This window comes from Octopus bimaculoides, chromosome 1 (assembly GCF_001194135.2).
Source record: "Octopus bimaculoides isolate UCB-OBI-ISO-001 chromosome 1, ASM119413v2, whole genome shotgun sequence".
In the NCBI taxonomy this organism is placed as follows: Eukaryota; Metazoa; Mollusca; class Cephalopoda; order Octopoda; family Octopodidae; genus Octopus; species Octopus bimaculoides.
The window spans coordinates 81,867,126-81,889,776 of record NC_068981.1 but is presented as its reverse complement, the minus strand read 5'-3'; the positions used below and the strand labels follow the sequence as shown (position 1 = coordinate 81,889,776).

Sequence of the window (22,651 nt, the reverse complement as noted above, 5' to 3'; positions counted from 1 at the left end):
AACCACCTACACCTAGACGTCTCAACAAAGTTACAAAACAGGTTATCTTAATTCTTTAAAGTAAAATACAAATTAAGATACAAGGTGAGAATAAACAAAGAGACACGAATTAAAACAAAATAAATTGTGTAACCAAACAAAGTCAGACCAGACAGATTATATTATTAGTCCCAATTTATATTTCACATACTAGATTAAGTTTCAGAGCCTCCACATGGTCGTTTCACTTGCTAGAAATAACAGCAGAATTTCCCTTATATCGCATTCTGTCGTCTTCGGGACAGAAAAAAACACATTTGAAAACATGGTCCGACAAACCTCTTTAAAAAGACGAGTTAATCATCGTTTAAATGCTTTCGATCCAAGACCTACTCAATCAGAGATAACCTGGAGTTATAAAATAACGACAATGCTATTTTGTTGGCCACAAAACAAAAAAGTTTTGGACTGTTCTCGGCCGGTCAAATATTATTAATAAAACAATATTGGCATGCAAAACAAATAGCTGAACGGGAAACCAAGCTAATCTATATATTAACTAATTAACACACAAATATACTAATTACAATATTTGCATTATTTTGAGTTTCAAATATATTAACTATATTATCAGTAAAAAGATAATTAGATTAAAATTCTTAATTATTCGAGTATGTCAAGTGTTAAAGCAGTTTTGAATTCTCTTAGTTTTAAAGTACACCATAACAATTCAAATCCTTATTAAAAACGTAATCATATAATATCAAAACAACCAGAAATGTGACATTCGTTGTCACTCCAGCCCATATAAACTTTAAAGTCAGTTGGCAACACTTCCGGTTCCGGTGGAGATGTTTATTTACTGAACATGGCGGTTAGCGAATTAAGTTTAGAGTCTGTTTTAAACTTTATGATAGAAACTGGTGGGAAATGCACTAACAAAGAACTTGTAACTGGTTTTAAACAGTTTCTTGAAGATCCAACTAATAAAGGTAAATGGCATATTGTTTGTCAATTACGTACATGTTGCTCACTTCAATCATTCTATTGTTTTCTCTGTAAGGCGTGGTCTGTTAATATCGTTTCCTACAATTCTCACAATTTCTGTTAAATCCCATTAATATATATCTAGAATGCTATTCTTCCTTTTGAGATTATATTTTATATATATATATATATATATATATACACACACTAATGCGTTATATGCTACCACAACGCTTAATTTCACTAATTCGACACTTTTGTTTTATTGTAATAGGGTAATAGGATTTTAATTAATTGAAAAGGTCTCTTGTATTTTGTGCGTTTACAGGTCATAGTAAAGGATAGCTGTGATATTTATTACTATTGATAATGCACCACATTCAACGTCGTAACCCGTATTTGTATAATATTACAGTTTGTGGAAACAAAGTAAAAGCTTTTCTGTATAATTTCATAAATCTTGATAGTCTTTAACAATGAAAAAAATTTCATTAAGATACAGAACAAAATTCCGTAGCAGAAATAGTTAAGAATATAATCAATAAGAATAATTTCTTATATTTACCTACGTAAACTAGGTAAATATATTTTCAAAACAACTTAACGCACACTAGCTTAATAGAATATTGTTATTGGGCTTTGGACGATAAAAGCTTATTTTTAATGTCCAGTGTGTGAAACTTTATCATTGCGATATTTTTATTGAATATAAGAGAAAAAAAAACTTGAACGGAATTGTTTAAAAATCTCTAGCACGATTTTAAATAGGCCTCTCATATTTTGTTGACGCAAAATGTTGACTCTGTGTCATAAGCAATGATTTAATCCGAAGTTGGTAATGATTAAGACGTCCAACCATGACTATCTGTCTCTTATCCAGAACAATGTATCTAATATCATATTATCTAAAGTGTCTTCCATTTTCATTAAAGAATACAATAACAACGTGATTAGAAAGTGATTTTGCTGCCATTTTTAGCAGTTTAAGCGATCATGTGAAGATTCACTCGTCTCGTGAAATGAAAGTGTAAACACGATAGGCGGGGCCTTTTAGACACACTTTTCAAACTACGTTTATTTATAGCATTTATTTCTACGAAGTAATTGAATAAATATGTACAGTATGTCTAATGTTTTTAAGATAAACACGAACTTCGAAAAGTCTTTTGTTTTTTCAATGTCAAGCAGATTTATCAGTGTAGCTCTGACAACCTTATCTCTTTGTATATTTAAGACTACATTTTTTTTTTTAAGAGACGTGAGGATGTGATTTGAGGGAAACTTGGTTGCTATTTTTGGCAAGTTGAGTAACCAGGTAGAAGCTCTTTAGTCCCGTGTTCTGTCTCCTCGTAGATTTGATAGTATATTATCCGCTCATATGGAAGTATAGTATACAATAGCGAAGTGATGAGAAAGTGATTTTGTTGTTATTTTTACACAGTATTCCCATTCGACTGGTGATATTTGTCAGTGAAGATAAACCTTTTGAAAAATTTTCTTTCTTTTAATATATTAAGCAAATTTCATTTTTATTTTCAATTTAAGGAATTTTGATTAGTACTATATTTTCACTATTTACAATATATCTCTATTTTTTCATCTCTCTCCACGCGCACACAAATATAGTACTGTTTAACGTATTTGGTTGAATATTCACTATAAATAAAACAAATTTGAAACTTATATCTTCGCTGGACGCTATAAGTCAATGCTTTTGTGTAGATGTTTTTGTTGAAGAATGTAAACTGGAAGTGGGGGGGGGGCACATACCGCGCTTACACGACACAATTGTGACGAGTTAGCAATGACTGAATGATATAGGTCGTCTGCTTTGGTATCATTATGTGACCTTTGTCGTCTGCTTAAGTATCAATTTGTAATCTATGTCGTCTGCTTAAATATTATTGTGTTGTGACCTAGGTCGTCAGCTGAATCCTTTCTGTATGACCTAGGTCATTGGCTCAAATATTAGTGTGTGCCCTTGGTCGTCTGCTTAATTATCACTGTGGGACATATGTCATCTGCTCGAACATCACTGACTGTGTTTGTACAACAACAGTATTTTGAATCAGTTAACAAAGTGATTTATCTGTATTGAATTTCTATGATTTGTATTCTATGGAACAAGGTGAATGATCCTTTTCAAAAATGGAAGGTTTTACAAAGAGCTTTACAAAATAGGGAGATTGTCATCATCATCATCATCATCTGCTTGTCATCCTCCTACTAAATTATAAAGATTTCAGTTGAGAGAACAAAGTTGAGACAAGGAGTAATTTCTTCTTTGTTGTAAATAAAGCCATACCGTTATCCAGTATGCATACATACACAAAAGAGAACAAGTGTGATGAATGTAAAATTGGGCACCAGAGGTATCAATCACAGTTTTGTGATTGATACCTCTAATACAAAAGAGATGACTGTTAATATGGTGCCTATGAAGGATGTTAGTTGATTGTAAAAATGCAAGTGGAAGAAGCTTGTAGGAGAAAAAATAATGTGGTCTGATTTAGGATACCAGGCCTCGTAAAACAGATGACAAGTATTATGAGAAGAGGTTGTACATGGTTGGTGGAAGATATGAAGGTTTCAGGTGGATGATATTCTGTATCCTCATTTACTTGAGAATGGAGACTGGATGAAATTTTCTCTGCATAAAAGGATGTGTAGTTAAAGGTGTCTGCAAATATCTATTGTGATTGCAAGAACCAAACCAGCAATGAAAAACTGACTTAAAAGATGATGGTGAATAAAGACTCACCAGCCTAGTTTCATTCAGTAGTAACAGAATCATTGTATTTCCACAAATGTTAGCAATTACAATGACACATTTTTTGAATATCTAAAACTCTCACAAAAGCTGTTTTAGTCCTGAACAACTACTGATTAATAAGAGACAAATATTTTTTTACATTAGAGTATTGCTCACACATTTGAGATGGATCACTTATTATGTTTGCTTACATGTTAGGCATGCCTCCAATCACCAACTCTAAAAGAATTGCTGAATTTCTAATATTCCTAAAATAGTCTCTTGACCATGTCATGTTACATCCTCCCAAACTCACTAGATGCAAGTACTTCTCTTTTTGTCTGAGCAAAAGAGGAATCAGATGTCATGTGTTAGAAGACTAGACTGGTACGGAAGTGTGATACAGATGAATGAGGACAGCTTTATAAAGCTGGTCAAATTAATGACTAGGTACAATTCATAGATCTATTGTTCCAAGCATACTACCATGCCTTCACCTAACTGAGGGCATAATTCATATATATTTTATTAATGAAGGACAAAATTAACCTTAGCATTAATTATACTCATAATGATGTACCAAACATACACATGCACACTTTTGTTTTTCTCTTTCCCTCTCACCCTACCAGCACAAACATTTTATGCACACCAACCAACAAGAAATCCTCTGCTGCAAAGGTGTCAAACATAAGACATGTCAGATCTGGCCTGTCCCGTGGCGAAATTTAGTCCAGCTCACAGCTCAATTTTATAAATAAAAGAATTTTATTTCAATTTTAAAATATTCTGTAAAATATATAATCAATAGCTTGCATTTAGAGTCAGAGCCTGACTAGAGTTTTAATTAATATCCTCATCTTTGTTTAATATCCATTTTCTATGCTGACATGGGTTATAAGAGCTGGCAAGCCAGAGGGTTGTGCCAGGCTCTCTTGTCTGTTTTGACATGGTTTCTATGCCAACCATTTTACAAAATGTACTGAGTGATTTTTCATGGCATGAACACTGGTTGGGGTCACCAAGTAACTTGCATGACAAGACATTCCCCTCAACTGGGTGAAGGGGAATACTATTGAGGGAGGTGGCTTTGTGCCAGTTGATGAGATATTGAAAGAATAATAGAGAGATAGAGATAGGTGTCTTGTAGAAGGGATACAAGGATATTCCAGTTGGAGAAGAAAGGATAAAAGATAGAGATGGTGGTGGTTATGTATCAGGACATACACTCAAGGTACAGTAGTGAGGTGTGAATATAGGTGAAATGTTACAGAGAAGTGAACTGGGTGAGTTGACAGGAGGGACAGAGTGGAGAGTTTCATAAGAATGCGAGGAGAGTTGGTTTAGATGGGATAGAGGTGGCTAGCACCTATAAGAATCTTTTGTTATCTCAACCTGTGAAAATGATACTTATGAATTTATATATGAAAAATTGTGACCTATTTCCTCTTTTTTTTTTATCTACACATGTCAAACCAGACAATTTTTTTTTTTTTTTTTTGCATACTTTACAAATTTACATGATCATCCAAATGGATTCTAGTAATATGAACAACATTGAAAGATCTTTCTATCAAGCATTGGTCTTCTCAAGAACTACGCATTCATTTGAACAATTTCTATTTCAACTTCTTTCTTTAAGGACTCTTTCTTAACAGAACTATATAACTACATGAATGCATTTTCTCCATACATCTTTGCTCAAAAACTTTACTGACACATCATTCTTTCCTTTCTTCATTGTCAATAAAGTTGTATTTTGACATCTTTATCTATTTGCTTTAGCCTCATCATCATCATCGTTTAACAGCCATCTTCCATGCATGCATAGGTAGGACGGTTCACAGGAGCTGGTCAGGTAGAAAACCTACCCTATGCTACTGTCTGTTTGGACAGGGTTTTTATGGCTGGATACCCTTCCTAACACCAAAGAGTGGACTCAGTGCTTTTTATGTGGAACTAGCTCGGGCAAGGTTAGTTTGGGCATGTTTTTTTACAGCTGGATGCTCTTCCAAACGCCATCCACTTTACAGTGTGGACTGGATGCTTTTTACGTGACACCAACACTGCATAACTCACAAGACAAGGAATTATGAAAGGGGCCGGGGCATTTGAAGAGGGGAACTCGTGTCAGATGATGAAAGGTTAGAGGGTGACAAAGAAACAGAGGCAGAAACATTATATATATAAGAATTTAGGAGCAGTTGTCCCTATCCAGTTTAAGCTCCAATCTGGCATGAAAAGCCAAATGAGCTTGACAATCCTGCTCTATATTGTCATTCACCCTGCTAGAAATAGAAATCAAAATTCTCACTCCACTAGCTTAAAGTTTATAAATTAAACAGGAAAAGATACTTTAGGTCAAAGGTTCTGAAACTCTATGCACCAAGAGGTACTAATGTGCTTTTTTCTCTTTTTTTTTTATTTTACTTATTACAGTTGTAGGACTGTGGTCATGCTAGGGCATCACCTTGATGAGTTTGATTGGACAAATTGACCCCAGTATTTATTCTTTAGAGTCTAGTGCTTATTCTATCAGTCTCTTCTGCCAAATCACCAAGTTGTAGGGATGTAAACAAACCAACGTCAGTCGTCCAGCAATGGGGATGGGGGGCACAAACACAAAGACATGCAGATACATATATATGCATTATCTTTTATTTGCTTCAGTCATTAGACAGTGGCCATGCTGGGGCACCCCCTTGAAAAATTTTTAGTCAAATGAATCAACCCCAGTACTTATTTTTTTAAGCCTGGTACTTATTCTATTAGTCTCTTTTGCCAAACTGCTACGTTATGGGGGCGTAAACATGCCAATACTGTCAGGCAGTGGTGGAGGACAAACATAGACACAAAGACACATACATATATATTACAATGGGCTCCTTTCGGTTTCTGTCTGCCAAAATCCACTTGCAGGGTTTTGTTTGGCCCTGAGGTTATAGTAGAAGACACTTGCCCAAAATTCCATGCAGTGGAACTGAACCTGGAACTATGTGGTTGGGAAGCAAGCATCTTATTTCCACACTGTTTCCATCTGCCAAATTCTTTCACAAGGTCTGGATTAGCTCAGGGCTATAGCAAAAGATGCTTGCCCCAGGTGCTGCACTGTGGGACTGAACCCAAAACCACATGGTTGCAAAATGAGTTTTTTAACCATATAGCTATGCCTGTGCAATTAAGTTTTAAAATATGATTTAACTCTTTATCATTCAGATTACTCTGTTAAATGTAATACATTTTCATTCAAATTGTTTTGAATTAACTATGCATTATCTTGTAGCTTTGAGGTTTCAATAATGTGATCGTATAGTTTTACAATGACATTGTTAGGTAGGTGTGAGAGGCCAGATCTGTTTGATTTGAACTTATAGCAGGTAGAAAATTTGGGGCTGGATACAGCCGGTTTAAATGCTAAATCCGTATTAATACTTTGGCTTTCAAAAGCATGTTACTCATAATTTTGTTATACACAAATGTGATTGATGAGCATTTCTACAATAGGCACAAGGCCTGAAATTTTGGGGTAGGTGACTAGTTGATGACATCAGCCCCAGTGCTTCACTGGTACTTAATTTATCAACCCCAAACGGATGAAAAGCAAATTCAACCTTGGCGGAATTTGAACTCAGAATGTAGCAGCAGATGAAATACTGCTAAGCATTTCGCCCAGCATGCTAATAATTCTGCCAGCAGCTAAGTAAATAATAATTTTCTAGGGATTTTTTTCTGAATTTTTAACTTTAAAGCAGTTTTTTTTTTTATTTCTTACTTTCTATACAAAATACACCAGTAATTTTATATTTGATCTCCAGCACTTCTTACTGTCAAAAATGTTGAGATGATGTGTTTCTAAAAGCTCCTTAATAAAATGGCAGGATAGTCATGACTGAAACACATGTGATCATAAGTTTTTTTCTATCAGGCATGGCTGTGTGGTTTAAATCATGCTTACTTACTTCATAGTCTCAGGTTCAATACCACTGCATGGTACCTTAAGCAAGTACCTTCTACAATAGCTCTTGACCAACTGATGCCTTGTGAATGAATTTGGTAGATGAATTTGGTAGATGTGTGGAAGCCCATAGTGTGTGTATGTATCTCTGTGTCTGTGTTTGCCCTCCCCCACCTGACAGCCTGTGTTGGTTTACTCTTACTCTTTTACTTGTTTCAGTCATTTGACTGTGGCCATGCTGGAGCACCGCCTTTAGTCGAGCAAATCAACCCCAGGACTTATTCTTTGGAAGCCTAGTACTTATTCTATCGGTCTCTTTTGCTGAACCGCTAAGTTACGGGGACGTAAACACACCACCATCGGTTGTCAAGCGATGTTGGGGGGACAAACGCAGACACACAAACATACATATATATATATACATATATACGACGGGCTTCTTTCAGTTTCCGTCTACCAAATCTACTCACAAGGCTTTGGTCGGCCCGAGGCTATAGTAGAAGACACTTGCCCAAGGTGCCACACAGAGGGAATGAACCCAGAACCATGTGGTTGGTAAGCAAGCTACTTACCACACAGCCACTCTTGCACCTGTTTACATCTCTGTAACTTATCATTTCAGCAAAAGTGGCCAATAGAATAAGCAGAATTTTTTTTAAATAAAAAAAAAAAAGTACTGGGATTGATTTGCAGTGTTCCAGCTCCAGCATGGCCACAGTCCAGTGACTGAAACAAGTAAAAGATAAAAGATATCAAAACTGAGCTGAAGTTCAACAATAACAGCAATGAGAACAACTTCCTGCACCCACACCCACTTCTTCCGTCCTTAAAAATCCTAGGCATCCTACGTATGTAAAAATAGGAAAAAATACATGTAAGAATATATTATTGTTCTTCATTGTTTATTAAAGGGCTTTCTTTGCTCCATATTTATCTATCACTTACAATGTTCCCTCTCTCTCTTTTCAGAGGTTTCTTAACATTTTTCTAATAAATAAATAAATAAATATAGAAATGAATATAAATTAACACAAAGGCACACCACACAAGTGTTTCTAATTATTTCACAGTTATAATGTAAGGAAGAACAAACGTAACATTTGGTTTAGCTTCTTTTATGGCATTTCACAATCAGTTTCACTTTGCTTGGCTCCCTGTGTGTACGTTTATATATACATCTTTATATACACATACCTACATATACATGTATATATATGTATGTATGTATGTGTGCTTATATATTTATATACACACACCTACATATACATCATCGTTTAACATCTGCCTTCCATGCTGGCATATATATGTATATATAAATTGTTTATATATACATATATAAACATATATATCCATCTATGTGTTTATTGAGTGTATGTATATACATCTATGTATATATATAAAACCCCATCTACTATCTCACGACCTTTGATGCTGCCTATATAATTTTTTATTCCTTCGTTATGTTGATGTGCCATGCTACATTTGTATTATTTGTTCAATGGCTTTCACCTTCTTCCTTCTGGTACATCTCCCCACTTCTGTTTATTCTTATTTCATAAGCGAAATGTTGCTGTTCTTGTTGGTAACTAACAGTGGAGAGGATACTGATTCAATATAATTTCCAAAGAGAAAAAGGCATCTTTTTATTCGAATTTTATTACATATAACAGTCTTCGTTAGCACGAGTTATTACTTCAAGCTCGACTCATTTTGACTTCATATCTTATGGTTTCTTTCCAGCCCTTCCACTTTTGGCACAACACCCAGCAATTTGGGGGGAGGGGGTAAGTTGATTTGATCAGCCCTAGTGCTCAACTAGTACTTATTTTATCAATATGAAAGGATTAAAGTCAAAGTTGACTTGGAGGAATTTGAACACAGAATGTAAAGATGAACAAAATGCCACCAAGCATTTACCCAACATGCTAGCTCACCACCTTCATTGCATTGTATATTACCATAACTCCTTATTCCACCCCCACTATTTTCCCAACACATGCACTCAGATTTAAATATAAGATTAAACTATCAACCCTTTACATGATTATCGTAATTTTTGTTTAGTTTGTTTCTTCATTGCTATTATCATTATGTAACCTTTAATTATGTATTAATGTCAGTTATAAACATTTTATGAGGTTATTAATGTTATTAATTATAATATTATACATTTATTTTGTTGTTGACTTCTGGCTGTGGTTAATTTCTTTTGCTCTTGATTAGTAGGTTAAAAAGCTTTTTAAGCTGTTTACATTCAGAGTGAAAATATACCTTGGTAATCACTCCGTTGTCTATATAATGGTGAAATAACCATTTCTACTATAGGCACAAGGCCTGAGATTTTGGGGGAGGAGGCCAGTCAATTTGATTGACCCCAGTATGCAACTGGTACTTAATTTATCTGTCCCGAAAGGATGAAAGGCAAAGTCAACCTCGGTGGAATTTGAACTCAGAACGTAGTGATAAGCACTTCATCCAGCATGCTAATGTTTCTGCCAGATCGCTGCCTTGTAATGGTCGATGCTGGTGTGTTTACGTCCCTGTAACTAGCGGTTCAGCAAAGGAGACCGATAGAATAAGTACTAGGCTTCCAAAGAATAAGTCCTGGGGTCGATTTGCTCAACTAAAGGCGGTGCTCCAGCATGGCCGCAGTCAAATGACTGAAACAATTAAAAGAGTAAAGAGATATGAAACATAAGAAAATATTATGTCTTTTATTGGGAGTTATTCATGCTCTGAAATATGTTTGTCATAGCTGACAGTTTAATTGTTACGAGAAGGCAGATGAAAATACACACACACACACACACACACACACACACACACAATTGCGAGGCATTATTAAGTGGTCTTATCTAACCTCTTTTACTTGACTAATATTAGGATGATGTCATATCAGTCCTCCTTCTGCTAAAAAAAAAATGCTAGTTTGAAATCTCTGCTCCTAAGAATCATAATTAGAAACAATTACTACTACTGCAATCACTATACTACTACTAACAATAATAATAATTATTAATACACCCACTACACTCTCAGAGTGGTTGGCGCTAGGAAGGGCATCCAGCTGTAGAAACTCTGCCAAATCAGATTGGAGCCTGGTGTAGCCATCTGGTTTCACCAGTCCTCAGTCAAATCGTCCAAAACATGCTAGCATGGAAAGCGGACGTTAAATGATGATGATGATGATGATTTCAAATTTTGCCACAAGGGCATATTGGAGAAATGGATGAGTCAATTACATCATCCCCAGTGTTCTATCAACCTCGAAAGGATGAAAGGCAAAGTTGACCCCAGCAGAATTTGAACTCAGAGTGTAGTGACAGGCAAAATACCGCTAAGCTTTTAGTCCAACACACTAACGATTCTGTCAGCTTGCCAAGGCACTAGGCCTGAAATTTTGAGGCTGGGCTCATATTGATTACATCAACCCAAATACTCAACTAGTACTTTTTCATCAAACCTGAAAGGATGAAAGGCAAAGTTGATCTTGGCAGAATTTAAACTCTGATTGTAAAGACAGATGAAATTCTGCTAAGCATTTTGCCGGGTGAGCTGACGATTCTGCTGGTTCACTGCCTTGATGCACAAGTCCCCTATCACCACTTGACAACTGTTGTTCTTTTGTTTACATCCTCATAACTTATCAGTTTGACAAGACGGACTGAGAGTATAAGTATCAGGCTTAGAAAACATAAATGCGGGAATCGATTTGTTTGACTAAAGTCTTTAAGGCAGTGCCCCAGCATGGCTGCAGTCTAATGACTGAAACTTTCATGACCTGGTCCAGCAATTGGATACTTCTGTCATTATTTTTGTCTGGGAGGGTCACCTTTACTTTTATAGCAGTTGACTATAATGCTGCTACATCATTCATTGTGTATGACTTCCTCATTTGACCACCTGATTAATTTACAGGTGACCAGGCCATATTCCAATCCACTAAATATTTAACCCATTACCTCCCATAATTCTATTAACTGGAATTTTTTAATGAAATTTTGATTTCTAGCATAAAACAGCCTTAGAAACTCGCTGGAATGATCAAAATAACATTTTAAATAGAAATAAGCGAGATATTGGGTGAAAAATTAGCAAACCTCATTTGAATATCAGAGAAATATACCTAGTAGATATAGCAAAAAGGTTAGATATGTGTAAATATTGACAGATAATTACGAAATTTGTAATTTTTAAGTAATCTCATATGAGATCACTGGTAGGTAATGGGTTAAGCATCTCAGTAACCATTCTTTATGGGCCGGGGGCCTTTCCCTGTTTTCATATCCTTAATTGCTTTATCGACCAGCTATCTGTCAGTTCAGATAGATGGTCCCTGTATTGGGTCCAAGATATATAGAGTTTATTCCATGCATTAATGCCCTCATGAGTAATTACAGTACTTCCTTCTGAGAACAATTTATGACAGATATTACAAAAATGCAGAACATTGCTTCACCTCTGTCTTCAATTCATCTACTTTGTAGCTTACTCCGACATAAAAGAATCACCATACTTATACACTCAACCCAATTAATTCGACCTGTTGTGCTAGTGTAAGAAATTATTAAATTAATGTTTACTTTATTATTTTGTTTCAGTAAAAAACCGTGAAAAATTCAAGGAGTTTGTAAATACTCTGTCGCATGTTAAAGATGATAAGGTGAGCATTTGTTTTTTTTTTGTTTTTTGTTTTTTTCTGTTTTGCCAATGTCAGCCCAGATTTAGCATACTTAAGATCAGAGGTATTCTAGTTATGACCAACCTGTTTTCCTAACCTAGTTTGTTTTAGACTGAAATATCCAGTACACCCATTCTTTTTGATAAAGACAATTGACTGTGATTTAAGAGATTCGGCTGCTATTTTTTACAAGTCAAAATTTGCTTGCTAATTTTTTGCATGTTGCAATTTGGCTGCTATTTGTGGCAGATCAAGCTACCATATAGAGGCTCTTTCATTGTTGTTACTGCTCAACTCCAATACGTCCTTCCTTTTTAAGATAGTCAGGTATGATTTGAGAAAGATTTGACTCTTGTTTCTAGTAGGTCATGCAACTACATAGTGGCTTCCTCTGATGGTTTGTTTTTGAGATCATAAGGTCTTGGGGAATTTTCTTTTATTATTTATATCTGTTATTGATCTCTAAGATTGGGAGAAGGCTACACTTTGGAGGAGAGATATAAAACAATAAACGTTGCCCTTTCAAAGCCTAGTCAGGCTCATGGACCCGGTTTCCCAGTTTCTATGGCGTATGTGTTCTCCCCAGCTGGACGGGACGCCAGTCCATCGCAGCGTTACTCAAGAAACAGGAAGAAAGAGTGAGAGAAAGTTGGGGCGAAAGAGTACAACAGGGGTCGCCACCACCCACTGCCGGAGCCTCATGGTGCTTAGGTGTTTTCACTCAATAAACACTCAAAACGCCCGGTCTGGGAATCGAAACTGCGATCCTCCGACCGCGAGTCCGCTGCCCTAACCACTGGGCCATTGCGCCTCCACCGAGGAGAGATGTAGTCAGTCATATTGACACTGTGATGATGGCAATTTCTTTGTACCTGAAGATCATGAGGAAGAGCAACACACCTTTAAGTGGTTATGTGAACTGATCATTGATGTTGCAGGGCATTTTTCCTGCCTACACTTAATAGCTTTAAAGTGAGATCAGTCCACACAATCCGATCCTACTCTTTAGACTTGGTGGCCTGACCACAGCTGCGGTGACCAACAAGCTGTAGGTTTTTTACATTGGATTGGCTTTTTTCTAGGTGAATTGCCATACAGGGCTGGTGAGCTCAGCCTACCTTGGAGTTGCTGGAAAACTGACTGGATAGCTCTATAGTCAAATGCATTCCAGCCATGACCATCTTACTTTTTTTTGTTGTTTAGCACTGGATTGGTCTGATTAAGCAAACCTATGATCCAAACTTTTCCATCATTGATTGTCCCATTTTGTATGGTTATTTAGGACTTCATTAATTAATGGGTCTCTTCTATTCTTCTATTTTATAGTAGTGTATACTTTGAGGGAGATTTGGTTGTGATTATTAGCTGGTTGGTCATCCACAGAGATTTGCTTATCTCAATCAGGGAAAGTGTTCTCTGGACTCCATCATTCAAAATTTCCTTCTTTCTCTATGCTAGTAGGGTATGATATGATGGAGATTTGGCTGCCATTTCTAGCAAGTCAAATAATAACATAGAGGTTTTCTTGCTGGCTTATCAGCAACTGAAGTGAATGGTGCCTGAATACAGTACGTGAAAAGATGAAGAACTGTATTACGTCATCCAAAAGTACAATACTTTCATTTTTTAAGTCTAACTGCCTAGAATCACTGGCTTGAATTGGTTACAGATTAGTTCTAAATATGCTTCAGATTCAGAAGTAACTTAAGCAATTTAACAAATGCTTTTAGAGGGAAGGTTGGTCTCGTAAAGCCCAAACCTAGGAAATTATTCTTGGATCTTATCAGTTAACACTGCAGAGTTTTCAAGATACAAAAATATAGTTCACATTCTTTAGCTATTGAGGTTTTTCAAGGCAACTATAGTTGCAATTAAACACTGAGGCTACTTATTAAAATAGTAGCGAATCTGATATCAGTGGCTATGATACCTATTATGGTGAAAATGCAAGATGTTGTAGCAGCACTGGAGGCTGGATCAATTTCACTAAGTAGTTGAGCAAAGGATATTTAATATGTCTGTAAGTCTGCCTCTTATGTGTCTATAGTTTACAATGAATACAGCATATGGAGTACATACATGCTCCTTTTCTGCTTACTGAGCCAGACCATTTCCCTGAAGTTACCCTCAACTCTTGGTTTGGCTACCATGCTTGGAATTTCCTCTCTAATTCTCCTATAGCTTCAGCTAAGAGTACTAGGCTATCAGCATATAGGAATTCCGACAGATAGCCAATCTTAAATTCCTCTGTAATGGCTTTAAAGACACTATGATGAATGAGAGGGGACTGATGACTGAACCATGATGAACTTCTACCTTTATGTCAAATTCATCACTGACTTTCACTTTATTTCTGTGTCTAAATACATAGATATATACATATATACTTGCATCCATTCATTCATTATTTCACTTAGCCATAGCAATACTAATAACCTGGTGTTAGAATTCAGTGCACATATACTTTAGAACAAAGCATCAGTTGAGTACAGAGCAGTAATAAGAAATTAAAATGACAAGGGAATAAGAAATTATGTCATGAATTTCATTAGCTTACAGCTGTCTTCTGCTATAAGATGCAATGCACTCATAGTTGAATGCTTGTGTATCTCCCTATAGCTTCATCAGAGCTTCAAACATGAAGTGCAATTTTATTTGGAAAAGCATTTACTTATATATTTGTATATACACACAGAAAAGCATTACCAACAGAAGAAGTATAAACATATGTAGGAAATAAAGTCAAGAGTTTGAGGTGATTAAGCCCTCTCCCAGAAGTGGATTATGATACAATTTTATTTGACTATATATGAAAAAAAAACAGGTATATGAAAAACCCCTACAGAAATAATTAAAAGTGAAAATCTAAAAATATATCTTGGGAATGGAGACAGATTGAATGTGACAAAATTCAAGACAATGAGAGAAAGAGAAAAAAGAGAAACAGCATTTACAAGAGTCAGTAAAGATTTTTCTACATGAGGATACTTGCCAGATTTCCAATTATCAGACCAAGAGGGATGGACTGGTGGGGGGGGGGGACATGCATAGAGAGAGTGTGGGAGAAAATGAAGCAACAGTGGCAAACATATATCTTCATACATATAATATATAGACACACAGATGCATATACACACAAGTATACTTCTATACATGCACCAAAACGTGTGTATGTTTGTGCATGTAGGTGCATGGCTTAGTGGTTAGGCTATTTGGCTCACGATCATTTCCTGGGCGATGTGCTGTGTCCTTGAGCAAGATACTTTATTTTTGCATTGCTCTAGTCCACTCAGCTGGCAGAAATGAGTTGTACCTGTAATTCAAAGGGCCAGCCTTATCACACTCTGTTTCATGCTGAATCTCCCTGAGTAATATGCTAAGGGTACACATGACTGTAGAGTGCTCAACCACATGCACATTAATTTCATGAGCAGGCTGTTCCATTGATCAGATCAACTGGAATCTTTGTAACTAACAGAGTGCCAGTTTATATACACACACACATATATATATGTATATATGTATTTAAAACCAAACAGTTTATTTATTAAAATGTTGTTGCATTCAAAAAAAGCTATCAGTTAGCTTTAAAATTGATGGTAATTGTTGTCAGAGGGCTGGTAAAGCACTCAGCTGGTACTTGAGGGGTACAGGTTCAATTCCTGTAGCTGCCTGCTGGCAACTTTTTTCTGTCTTATAAGGGTAGACATGCAATTTTTCTGCTGTTCTCACAGCTAAGCTGTGTTTGAAATTTACTTTTTTGTTTGTAATATATATATATATATATATATATATATGTATATATATATATGTATATATATATATATGTATATATATATGTGTGTGTGTGTATATATATATCTGTTAATAATATTTATATGGGATCACTGTGTATTGACTAAAGAAAATAGTATAGTCAATGCATGGTGATTGCTTATAAGGTTTGAGCTTATATTATTATTATTATTTACAGAATTGTTACTCATCCCCATTTCTTCATTTATTGCAGAAAACACACACACACACACACACATGTACTATAGGCGCAGATACCTACAGTTACATACAGGGACACACATATATAAATATATTGAAATACATGTATATTGACAGATGTACATGGATGGATATATGTACATATACACATACCTACAGATATATATGTGGTTATATACATATACATACATGCCTAAATATATACCCATACATGTACTCCTACAAATATAGACGTATATATATACTTATATAGGTATTATATTTGTGTGTGTGTATATATATATATATATATATATATATGATATTTATAAGCGAGTTAGTTGATGAGTAAAATAAACTAGTATTGAAATATAACCTCTTAGAGCTACAGGAAATATTCCAGTTGTAATGGATTGATAAAGAACTCTATGAAAAGGTCAAATAACATTATTATCTCTATCAGATTATTAATACGTATAATATGAGGTGCTCAGAAGTATTTAGCATATTTAAATAGGACTTTAACCAAATCAAAATAGTTATAGGCAAACATTAAGTTAGCTCTGCCTGTTAGATGTGCACTTCTGATGTGAATATACTGGCAATGAGGTACTTATTTACATCTTCATTAGTTGCTAACTGCAAACTGACAGCAAAGCTGAGTATAGTTTTAAATATATTCATATTAGAGGTGGAGCCAGGGAGTTATAAGAACTGTAAAAACTTCTTTTATTCAATCATAAGCAATATACAGTGTAAATATCTTTACATAAAGAACTTAAATCATGAAAATCAGCATTAAAATGATGTCGAGTGGAGATAACTTAATGCCTGCCTCTAAGCAGTCTGATTCTGTTAACTAAAATTCCATTTTTTTAATGTGCTAAAGAGATTTGAGTATCAGATATTTTTTTTATATACTTGTGCGTGTGTGAGTGTATTGTTTTGGCTTGATCTTTCTGTAAGCATAACTACATTTTCAATTTCTTTTTTTTAGCGCATGTATGTTTGTTGGTTTGTAGCTTTGTGTTTTTATGGATCTGTCACTCAGTGTATATGTGTTCAGAGTGAGAAATGGAGGATGGCTAACTTCCCTTATCAGTTAGAAGAGTGGGGTAGGTAATTTACATAAAGACACACATACATAGACTCCTGTATAGATAGAAACATATATACATAGATGTGTGTGTATAGATACATACACATGTGCATATACATACATAGGTAGGCATATAGACTCAAACACATAGAGAAACAGGCAGATATACTTAAGTATTATAAACAAATATGTGTTCCAGTTATGAATCCACTTTTATGGCCTAAGTTACTGACATTACTTTCATAAACTCAACTTATCAATCCCTTGGTGGCATTGGGAAAGTTTCCCACTTGAATGATGCATGCTTTTATATTTGTGTTTTTTCCTCCAAATTAAGATCCCTTCATAGAGATTTGTATTTTGACTTGATTGACCATGTTGACATGTCTGAAAATTTTTAAGCTTAAACCTTGCCTGTCCAAAGTATTTTCATAAGTCTATCTTAAACATTGATGCTTGTTTTCAGACTTTTAGTTTGCCTTTGTTTCACAAGTTCTGAGTAATATAAAGCTTTCCTTTCACAAGTCCTAAGTCACTCAGGTGGTTTAAAAAAAAATTGGGAATGTGTGTTTATATGATACATGGAAGATAGGGAAATATGACCTGTATACCACATGTGATATTGTTGGCACTCCGTCGCTTACGACGTCGAGGGTTCCAGTTGATCCGATCAACGGAACAGCCTGCTCGTGAAATTAACGTGCAAGTGGCTGAGCACTCCACAGACACGTGTACCCTTAACGTAGTTCTCGGAGATATTCAGCATGACACAGTGTGACAAGGCTGACCCTTTGAATTACAGGCACAACAGAAACAAGAAGTAAGAGTGAGAGAAAGTTGCAGTGAAAGAGTACAGCAGGGTTCGCCACTATCCCCTGCCAGAGCCTCGTGGAGCTTTAGGCGTTTTCGCTCAATAAACACTCACAACGCCCGGTCTGGGAATCGAAACCGCGATCCTATGACCTTGAGTCCGCTGCCCTAACCATTGGGCCATTGCGCCTCCACTCCACATGTGATATACAGAACAGGCAAAGGGTTAAAAACAAGGATTTTGCTAATAGTTAATGCAAAATAAATATAACACAACTGACTGTTTTTTGATATTTGAACTATGATTGAACTCATTTTACATTGTTCCAAAAGTTAGATTATATTAACACAAACCTACTGAATCTCAGACTTTAACAACAGCCTCAACATCAAATTTTAGCTATTGTCTTTTTCTTTTTTTCCATAGCCAATATTTATTTCTCTTCAGTTATTGTTATAATCGTTTTCATCTCCCCCCCCCCACCACCACCACAACTTTTCCATTCAAATAATTCAAAACTTTAAAAACAAGTATGAAAAATAACTTTATGAAGAAGAATTATTTATAAGTTAACTTTGATGATGCCAAAATTTAGAAACAAACTTTTATTTTTGCATTCTGTAATAAATTCTGTGCATAAGATATGAGTAAGTCTGTTTCATTATTCTTTCCATTTTTTTTAATTGATTCCTTTTTTTACCCTTAGCATAGTCAATTTATCTTAAGTGTATATAATTTAATTTTAAGTTCTGAATATGTGCATGCCAATTCATAGCATATCAGATTATTATATTGCTTCTAGTGAAACTCTTTATGTATTATCATATAAAACTTGTGCATTCATCCCTGGAGGTTGTCAGGGTTCTTTTTCTTTTTTTTTTTTTTTGATTAAAAATTTTCTTTTTTTAGCAATAATAGAATTCCAGTTTACAAAGAATTTTTTCTTAACTGATTATAGTTCTCTAATCACAATTCCTTTCAATTTGTTTTTTCTAGTTTTTATTTACTTATTTATTTTTCATATTAAGCTATATTCTGAACACTTAGCTGTATCAATTCTGCTCCAGATTGTTTTATAATAGTGCAAAAATGTTCATAGAACTTTGGGTTGTTTACTTGTAACAATCACTAGAAATCTGAGAATAGAATGCATTTATAATTAAATATCCAGAAAAAAAACAAGCTTCTGGACTTCAGCATTTCTATTAGGTAGTGTACTAGTTTACAATTAGCATTTACATAATAATTTTTAAAAATTTCATGATCAGATATGTATAGTGGTCAGAGATCTATTGTGACCATCACAAAATGACATGGTTTATTATAATCTAAGATTGATTGATAAATACATTTTTACATTTTAAACAATGCAAACATATAATTACAAGGAGTACATGTGAAATTGCAGGCTACTGCCCTTACTTGAGTAGTTTCATGTCATAATGAACTAGAAATTGAATTAGAAAAGAAATGTGAACAGGCGCAGGAGTGGCTGTGTGGTAAGTAGCTTGCTTACCAACCACATGGTTCTGGGTTCAGTCCCACTGTGTTGCACCTTGGCAAGTGTCTTCTATAGTAGAAGACTTGTGGCACAAAGAGCCAGAACAAATACTGTAAAACATTTTGCATGTTTTGTGAGTGTGCACTCAGGTACACACGTGTATGTCTAGGTTTGAAAGATTCAGTCAATGTTAGATATAGATGTCAAGTGGAAATGGAGAAAAACAAATTAAGGGAACGTAATTTCTCAGATACATCTCGTTGCTTTCAATAATCTGAAGATGAATTAACAAGTCAGCTGACCTGTTAATACAACAGTTAAATCTTCTTCTCTCAGATTTTCAATATAGTCTTAATCCCAATTAATTAGAACTAAACGTAATAGTCAGAAAGCTAATAAAAAAAAAAAAGAAATGCCTGAATTAACAAATAGGATAATGATTCAGACAGCCTTCTCTAGAATACCCAGTTAATGCATTTTTATGTATTATTTGACACATTGCTTATTCAGTACATGGTGTGTATTATCATTCAATGCTTGATTGATGACTAGTTATTATATCATTATTCAATGCATGATTCAGGAATATTTATGTACCAGTCAGTGTAATGATTGATGAATAGTTTATTATTAAATACAATGTTGATTGTTTATTTAATGCATGATTGATTAACAGTTGTGTATTATACAATGTAAGGTTAATGAATTATATATTATTCAAATCTTAATTCAAACCCTGCTGTAGTTGATTTTACTTATCTTTCCTAGAATTACTATCATAAAAGATAGTATTGCTCCAAAAAAACCAGTGATTCTGCCAATGTTTATAACCTCCCCATCACACCTCACAAAAAGATTAGTTAATAAGTAGCAGATTGTAAAATAAATATCAAATATGAGACAACTAAGAATAAACTGGTACCTTCAAGCATTTAATAACATTCATTCAGTGGATGAAAACAATGGAACCATTTGAAGCATTACACAATATTAGCATTTCCTACTGTCACACAAGGTGCATTCCAGAAGTTTCCAAACTTCTTCAGGAAAGACATTAATTAATTTCAAAAAGTACAAAATCCTAATCTTCTTCAAATTAGGATCCTCTGACTTCAATGCATTTGTTGTAGCACTCTAGCCCCATTGAAGTCCTCCAGAATGAAGGTTTCCCAGACCATTGTCACAGTCTCCTTTGTCTTAAAGGCAATTGCCCCTGAAGTTCTCCTTCAGTTTAGGGAACAGCCAAAAGTCACAGAGAGCAAGGTCTGGATTGTAGGAAGTGTGAGAGGCAGTTTTTATGCCCATCTCTGTCAAATAGTTGGTTAATAGGATGCTCACCACTGAGCACCTTGGGCACAAACTTTGCACATGTTCAGATCTTCATCAATAATTCCATGTACAGTTGCCACACCAACTCCAACCTGCATGTTTATGGTCTGTCTTTATAAATACACGATGGTCTTCATTGAGAAAATTGCAAATCTTTTTCAACCAGCTCTGATATTCTGACATCCCTCTCCCTTCCACACCTCTTATCTCTCACCTCCTCTCTACTGTCCTCGACCCTCTTCTGCTAGCGAAGAAGTTAATCTATAAGCAGTTTGGAGCATTTCATAAGTTTCTGTAGTGTTTTTGCTCAGTCTAACACATGGTGAGCTTCCAAACATTATAGCTGCATTCTGCAATCTAGTCAGCTGTGATAAGCAGTGCTTAATAGTGTGTTTAAAGTGCTGTTACAGCCAGCTTCTTCCATCTAGAATAACAAAAGTTGGCTGGTCAGCTTATTAGATGTATAGTAATGACATACAAAAATTGTAATAATCTAGGACAATATAACCACCTCTCTGAAGAAAGTCTCAAAACTTCAGGAATGCATCTCATATTACATAATACAAACACTTTCCAACTATATTACAACCTGATATTAAACCACATATATACTGCAGTGCACAACAGTTCTACAACACTATAGTATTTCAAAATATCACACTACAATTTTTAAAGCACTGTAGAAGATAAGATTGACTCCCAGATTTGAGATAATGCAACATGATTTTAATCCCTAATCATTTCATTTATTTCACAATCACCTTTGGAATGACATGAACATCTCAGAATCCTATTTCATCCCAACTAAATCATAGACATGTGAGCTGAGTCAAAGCAACTGATAATTTCTCCTATATTCATTCCATAGAAATGCTAACAGCAGCATTAAAAAAATACAAAGAGTCTTAAACGTCTTTTTTACTTTAGGCACAAGATCTGAAATTTTTGTAGTGTTTTTGTCTAGTCTAACACATGTTGATTCCCATGACCCTGAAAGAATGAAAGGTAGAGTGAACCATGGTGGATTTTAAACTCATAATCTGAAGATAAACAAAATGCTACTATATATTTTATCCAGCATACTAATAATTTTTCCATCTCGACGCTTTTTAAGAGTCAAATAATCAGAGCTGAATTAACTTATTTTCAACAATGTTTTCTTGAGTTAATTAAATGCTTTTAACAATTGTATTTAGAAACTACATGATTTCAAAGTGCCATTCTTAACCATGCAACTACAATTACATCATCATCATCATCATCATTGTTTAACGTCAGCTTTCCATGCTAGCATGGGCTGGACGATTTGACTGAGGACTGGTGGAACCCGAAGGCTACACCAGGCTCCAATCTGATTTGGCAGAGTTTCTACAGCTGGATGCCCTTCCTAACGCCAACCACTCTGAGAGTGTAGTGGGTGCTTTTACGTGTCACCGGCACGAAGGCCTGTCAGGCGGTACTGGCAACGGCCACGCTCAAAATGGTGTATTTTATGTGCCACCCGCACAAGAGCCAGTCCAGGGGCACTGGCAACAATCTCGCTCGAAAGTCCTTACATATGCCACGGGCACAAGTGCCAGAA

The 22,651-nt window shown here is 35.3% G+C and overlaps 1 protein-coding gene across 2 annotated transcripts in view; it reads left to right on the top strand.

Annotated features, from left to right (window-relative positions):
• The first annotated feature begins 804 nt into the window (after window positions 1-804).
• Window positions 805-22,651, top strand: part of LOC106867385 (ankyrin repeat domain-containing protein SOWAHB-like) — a 55,332-nt gene continuing 33,485 nt past the window's right edge. The window contains exons 1-2 of one of the 2 annotated variants that reach the window (XM_052967887.1): window positions 805-971; window positions 12,275-12,336. In XM_052967887.1, coding sequence (XP_052823847.1) covers window positions 848-971; window positions 12,275-12,336 — 186 coding nt within the window. In that variant the 5' untranslated portion in view covers window positions 805-847. The remainder of the gene's footprint in view (window positions 972-12,274; window positions 12,337-22,651) is intronic. The other variant, XM_052967885.1, reaches the window with a different exon arrangement.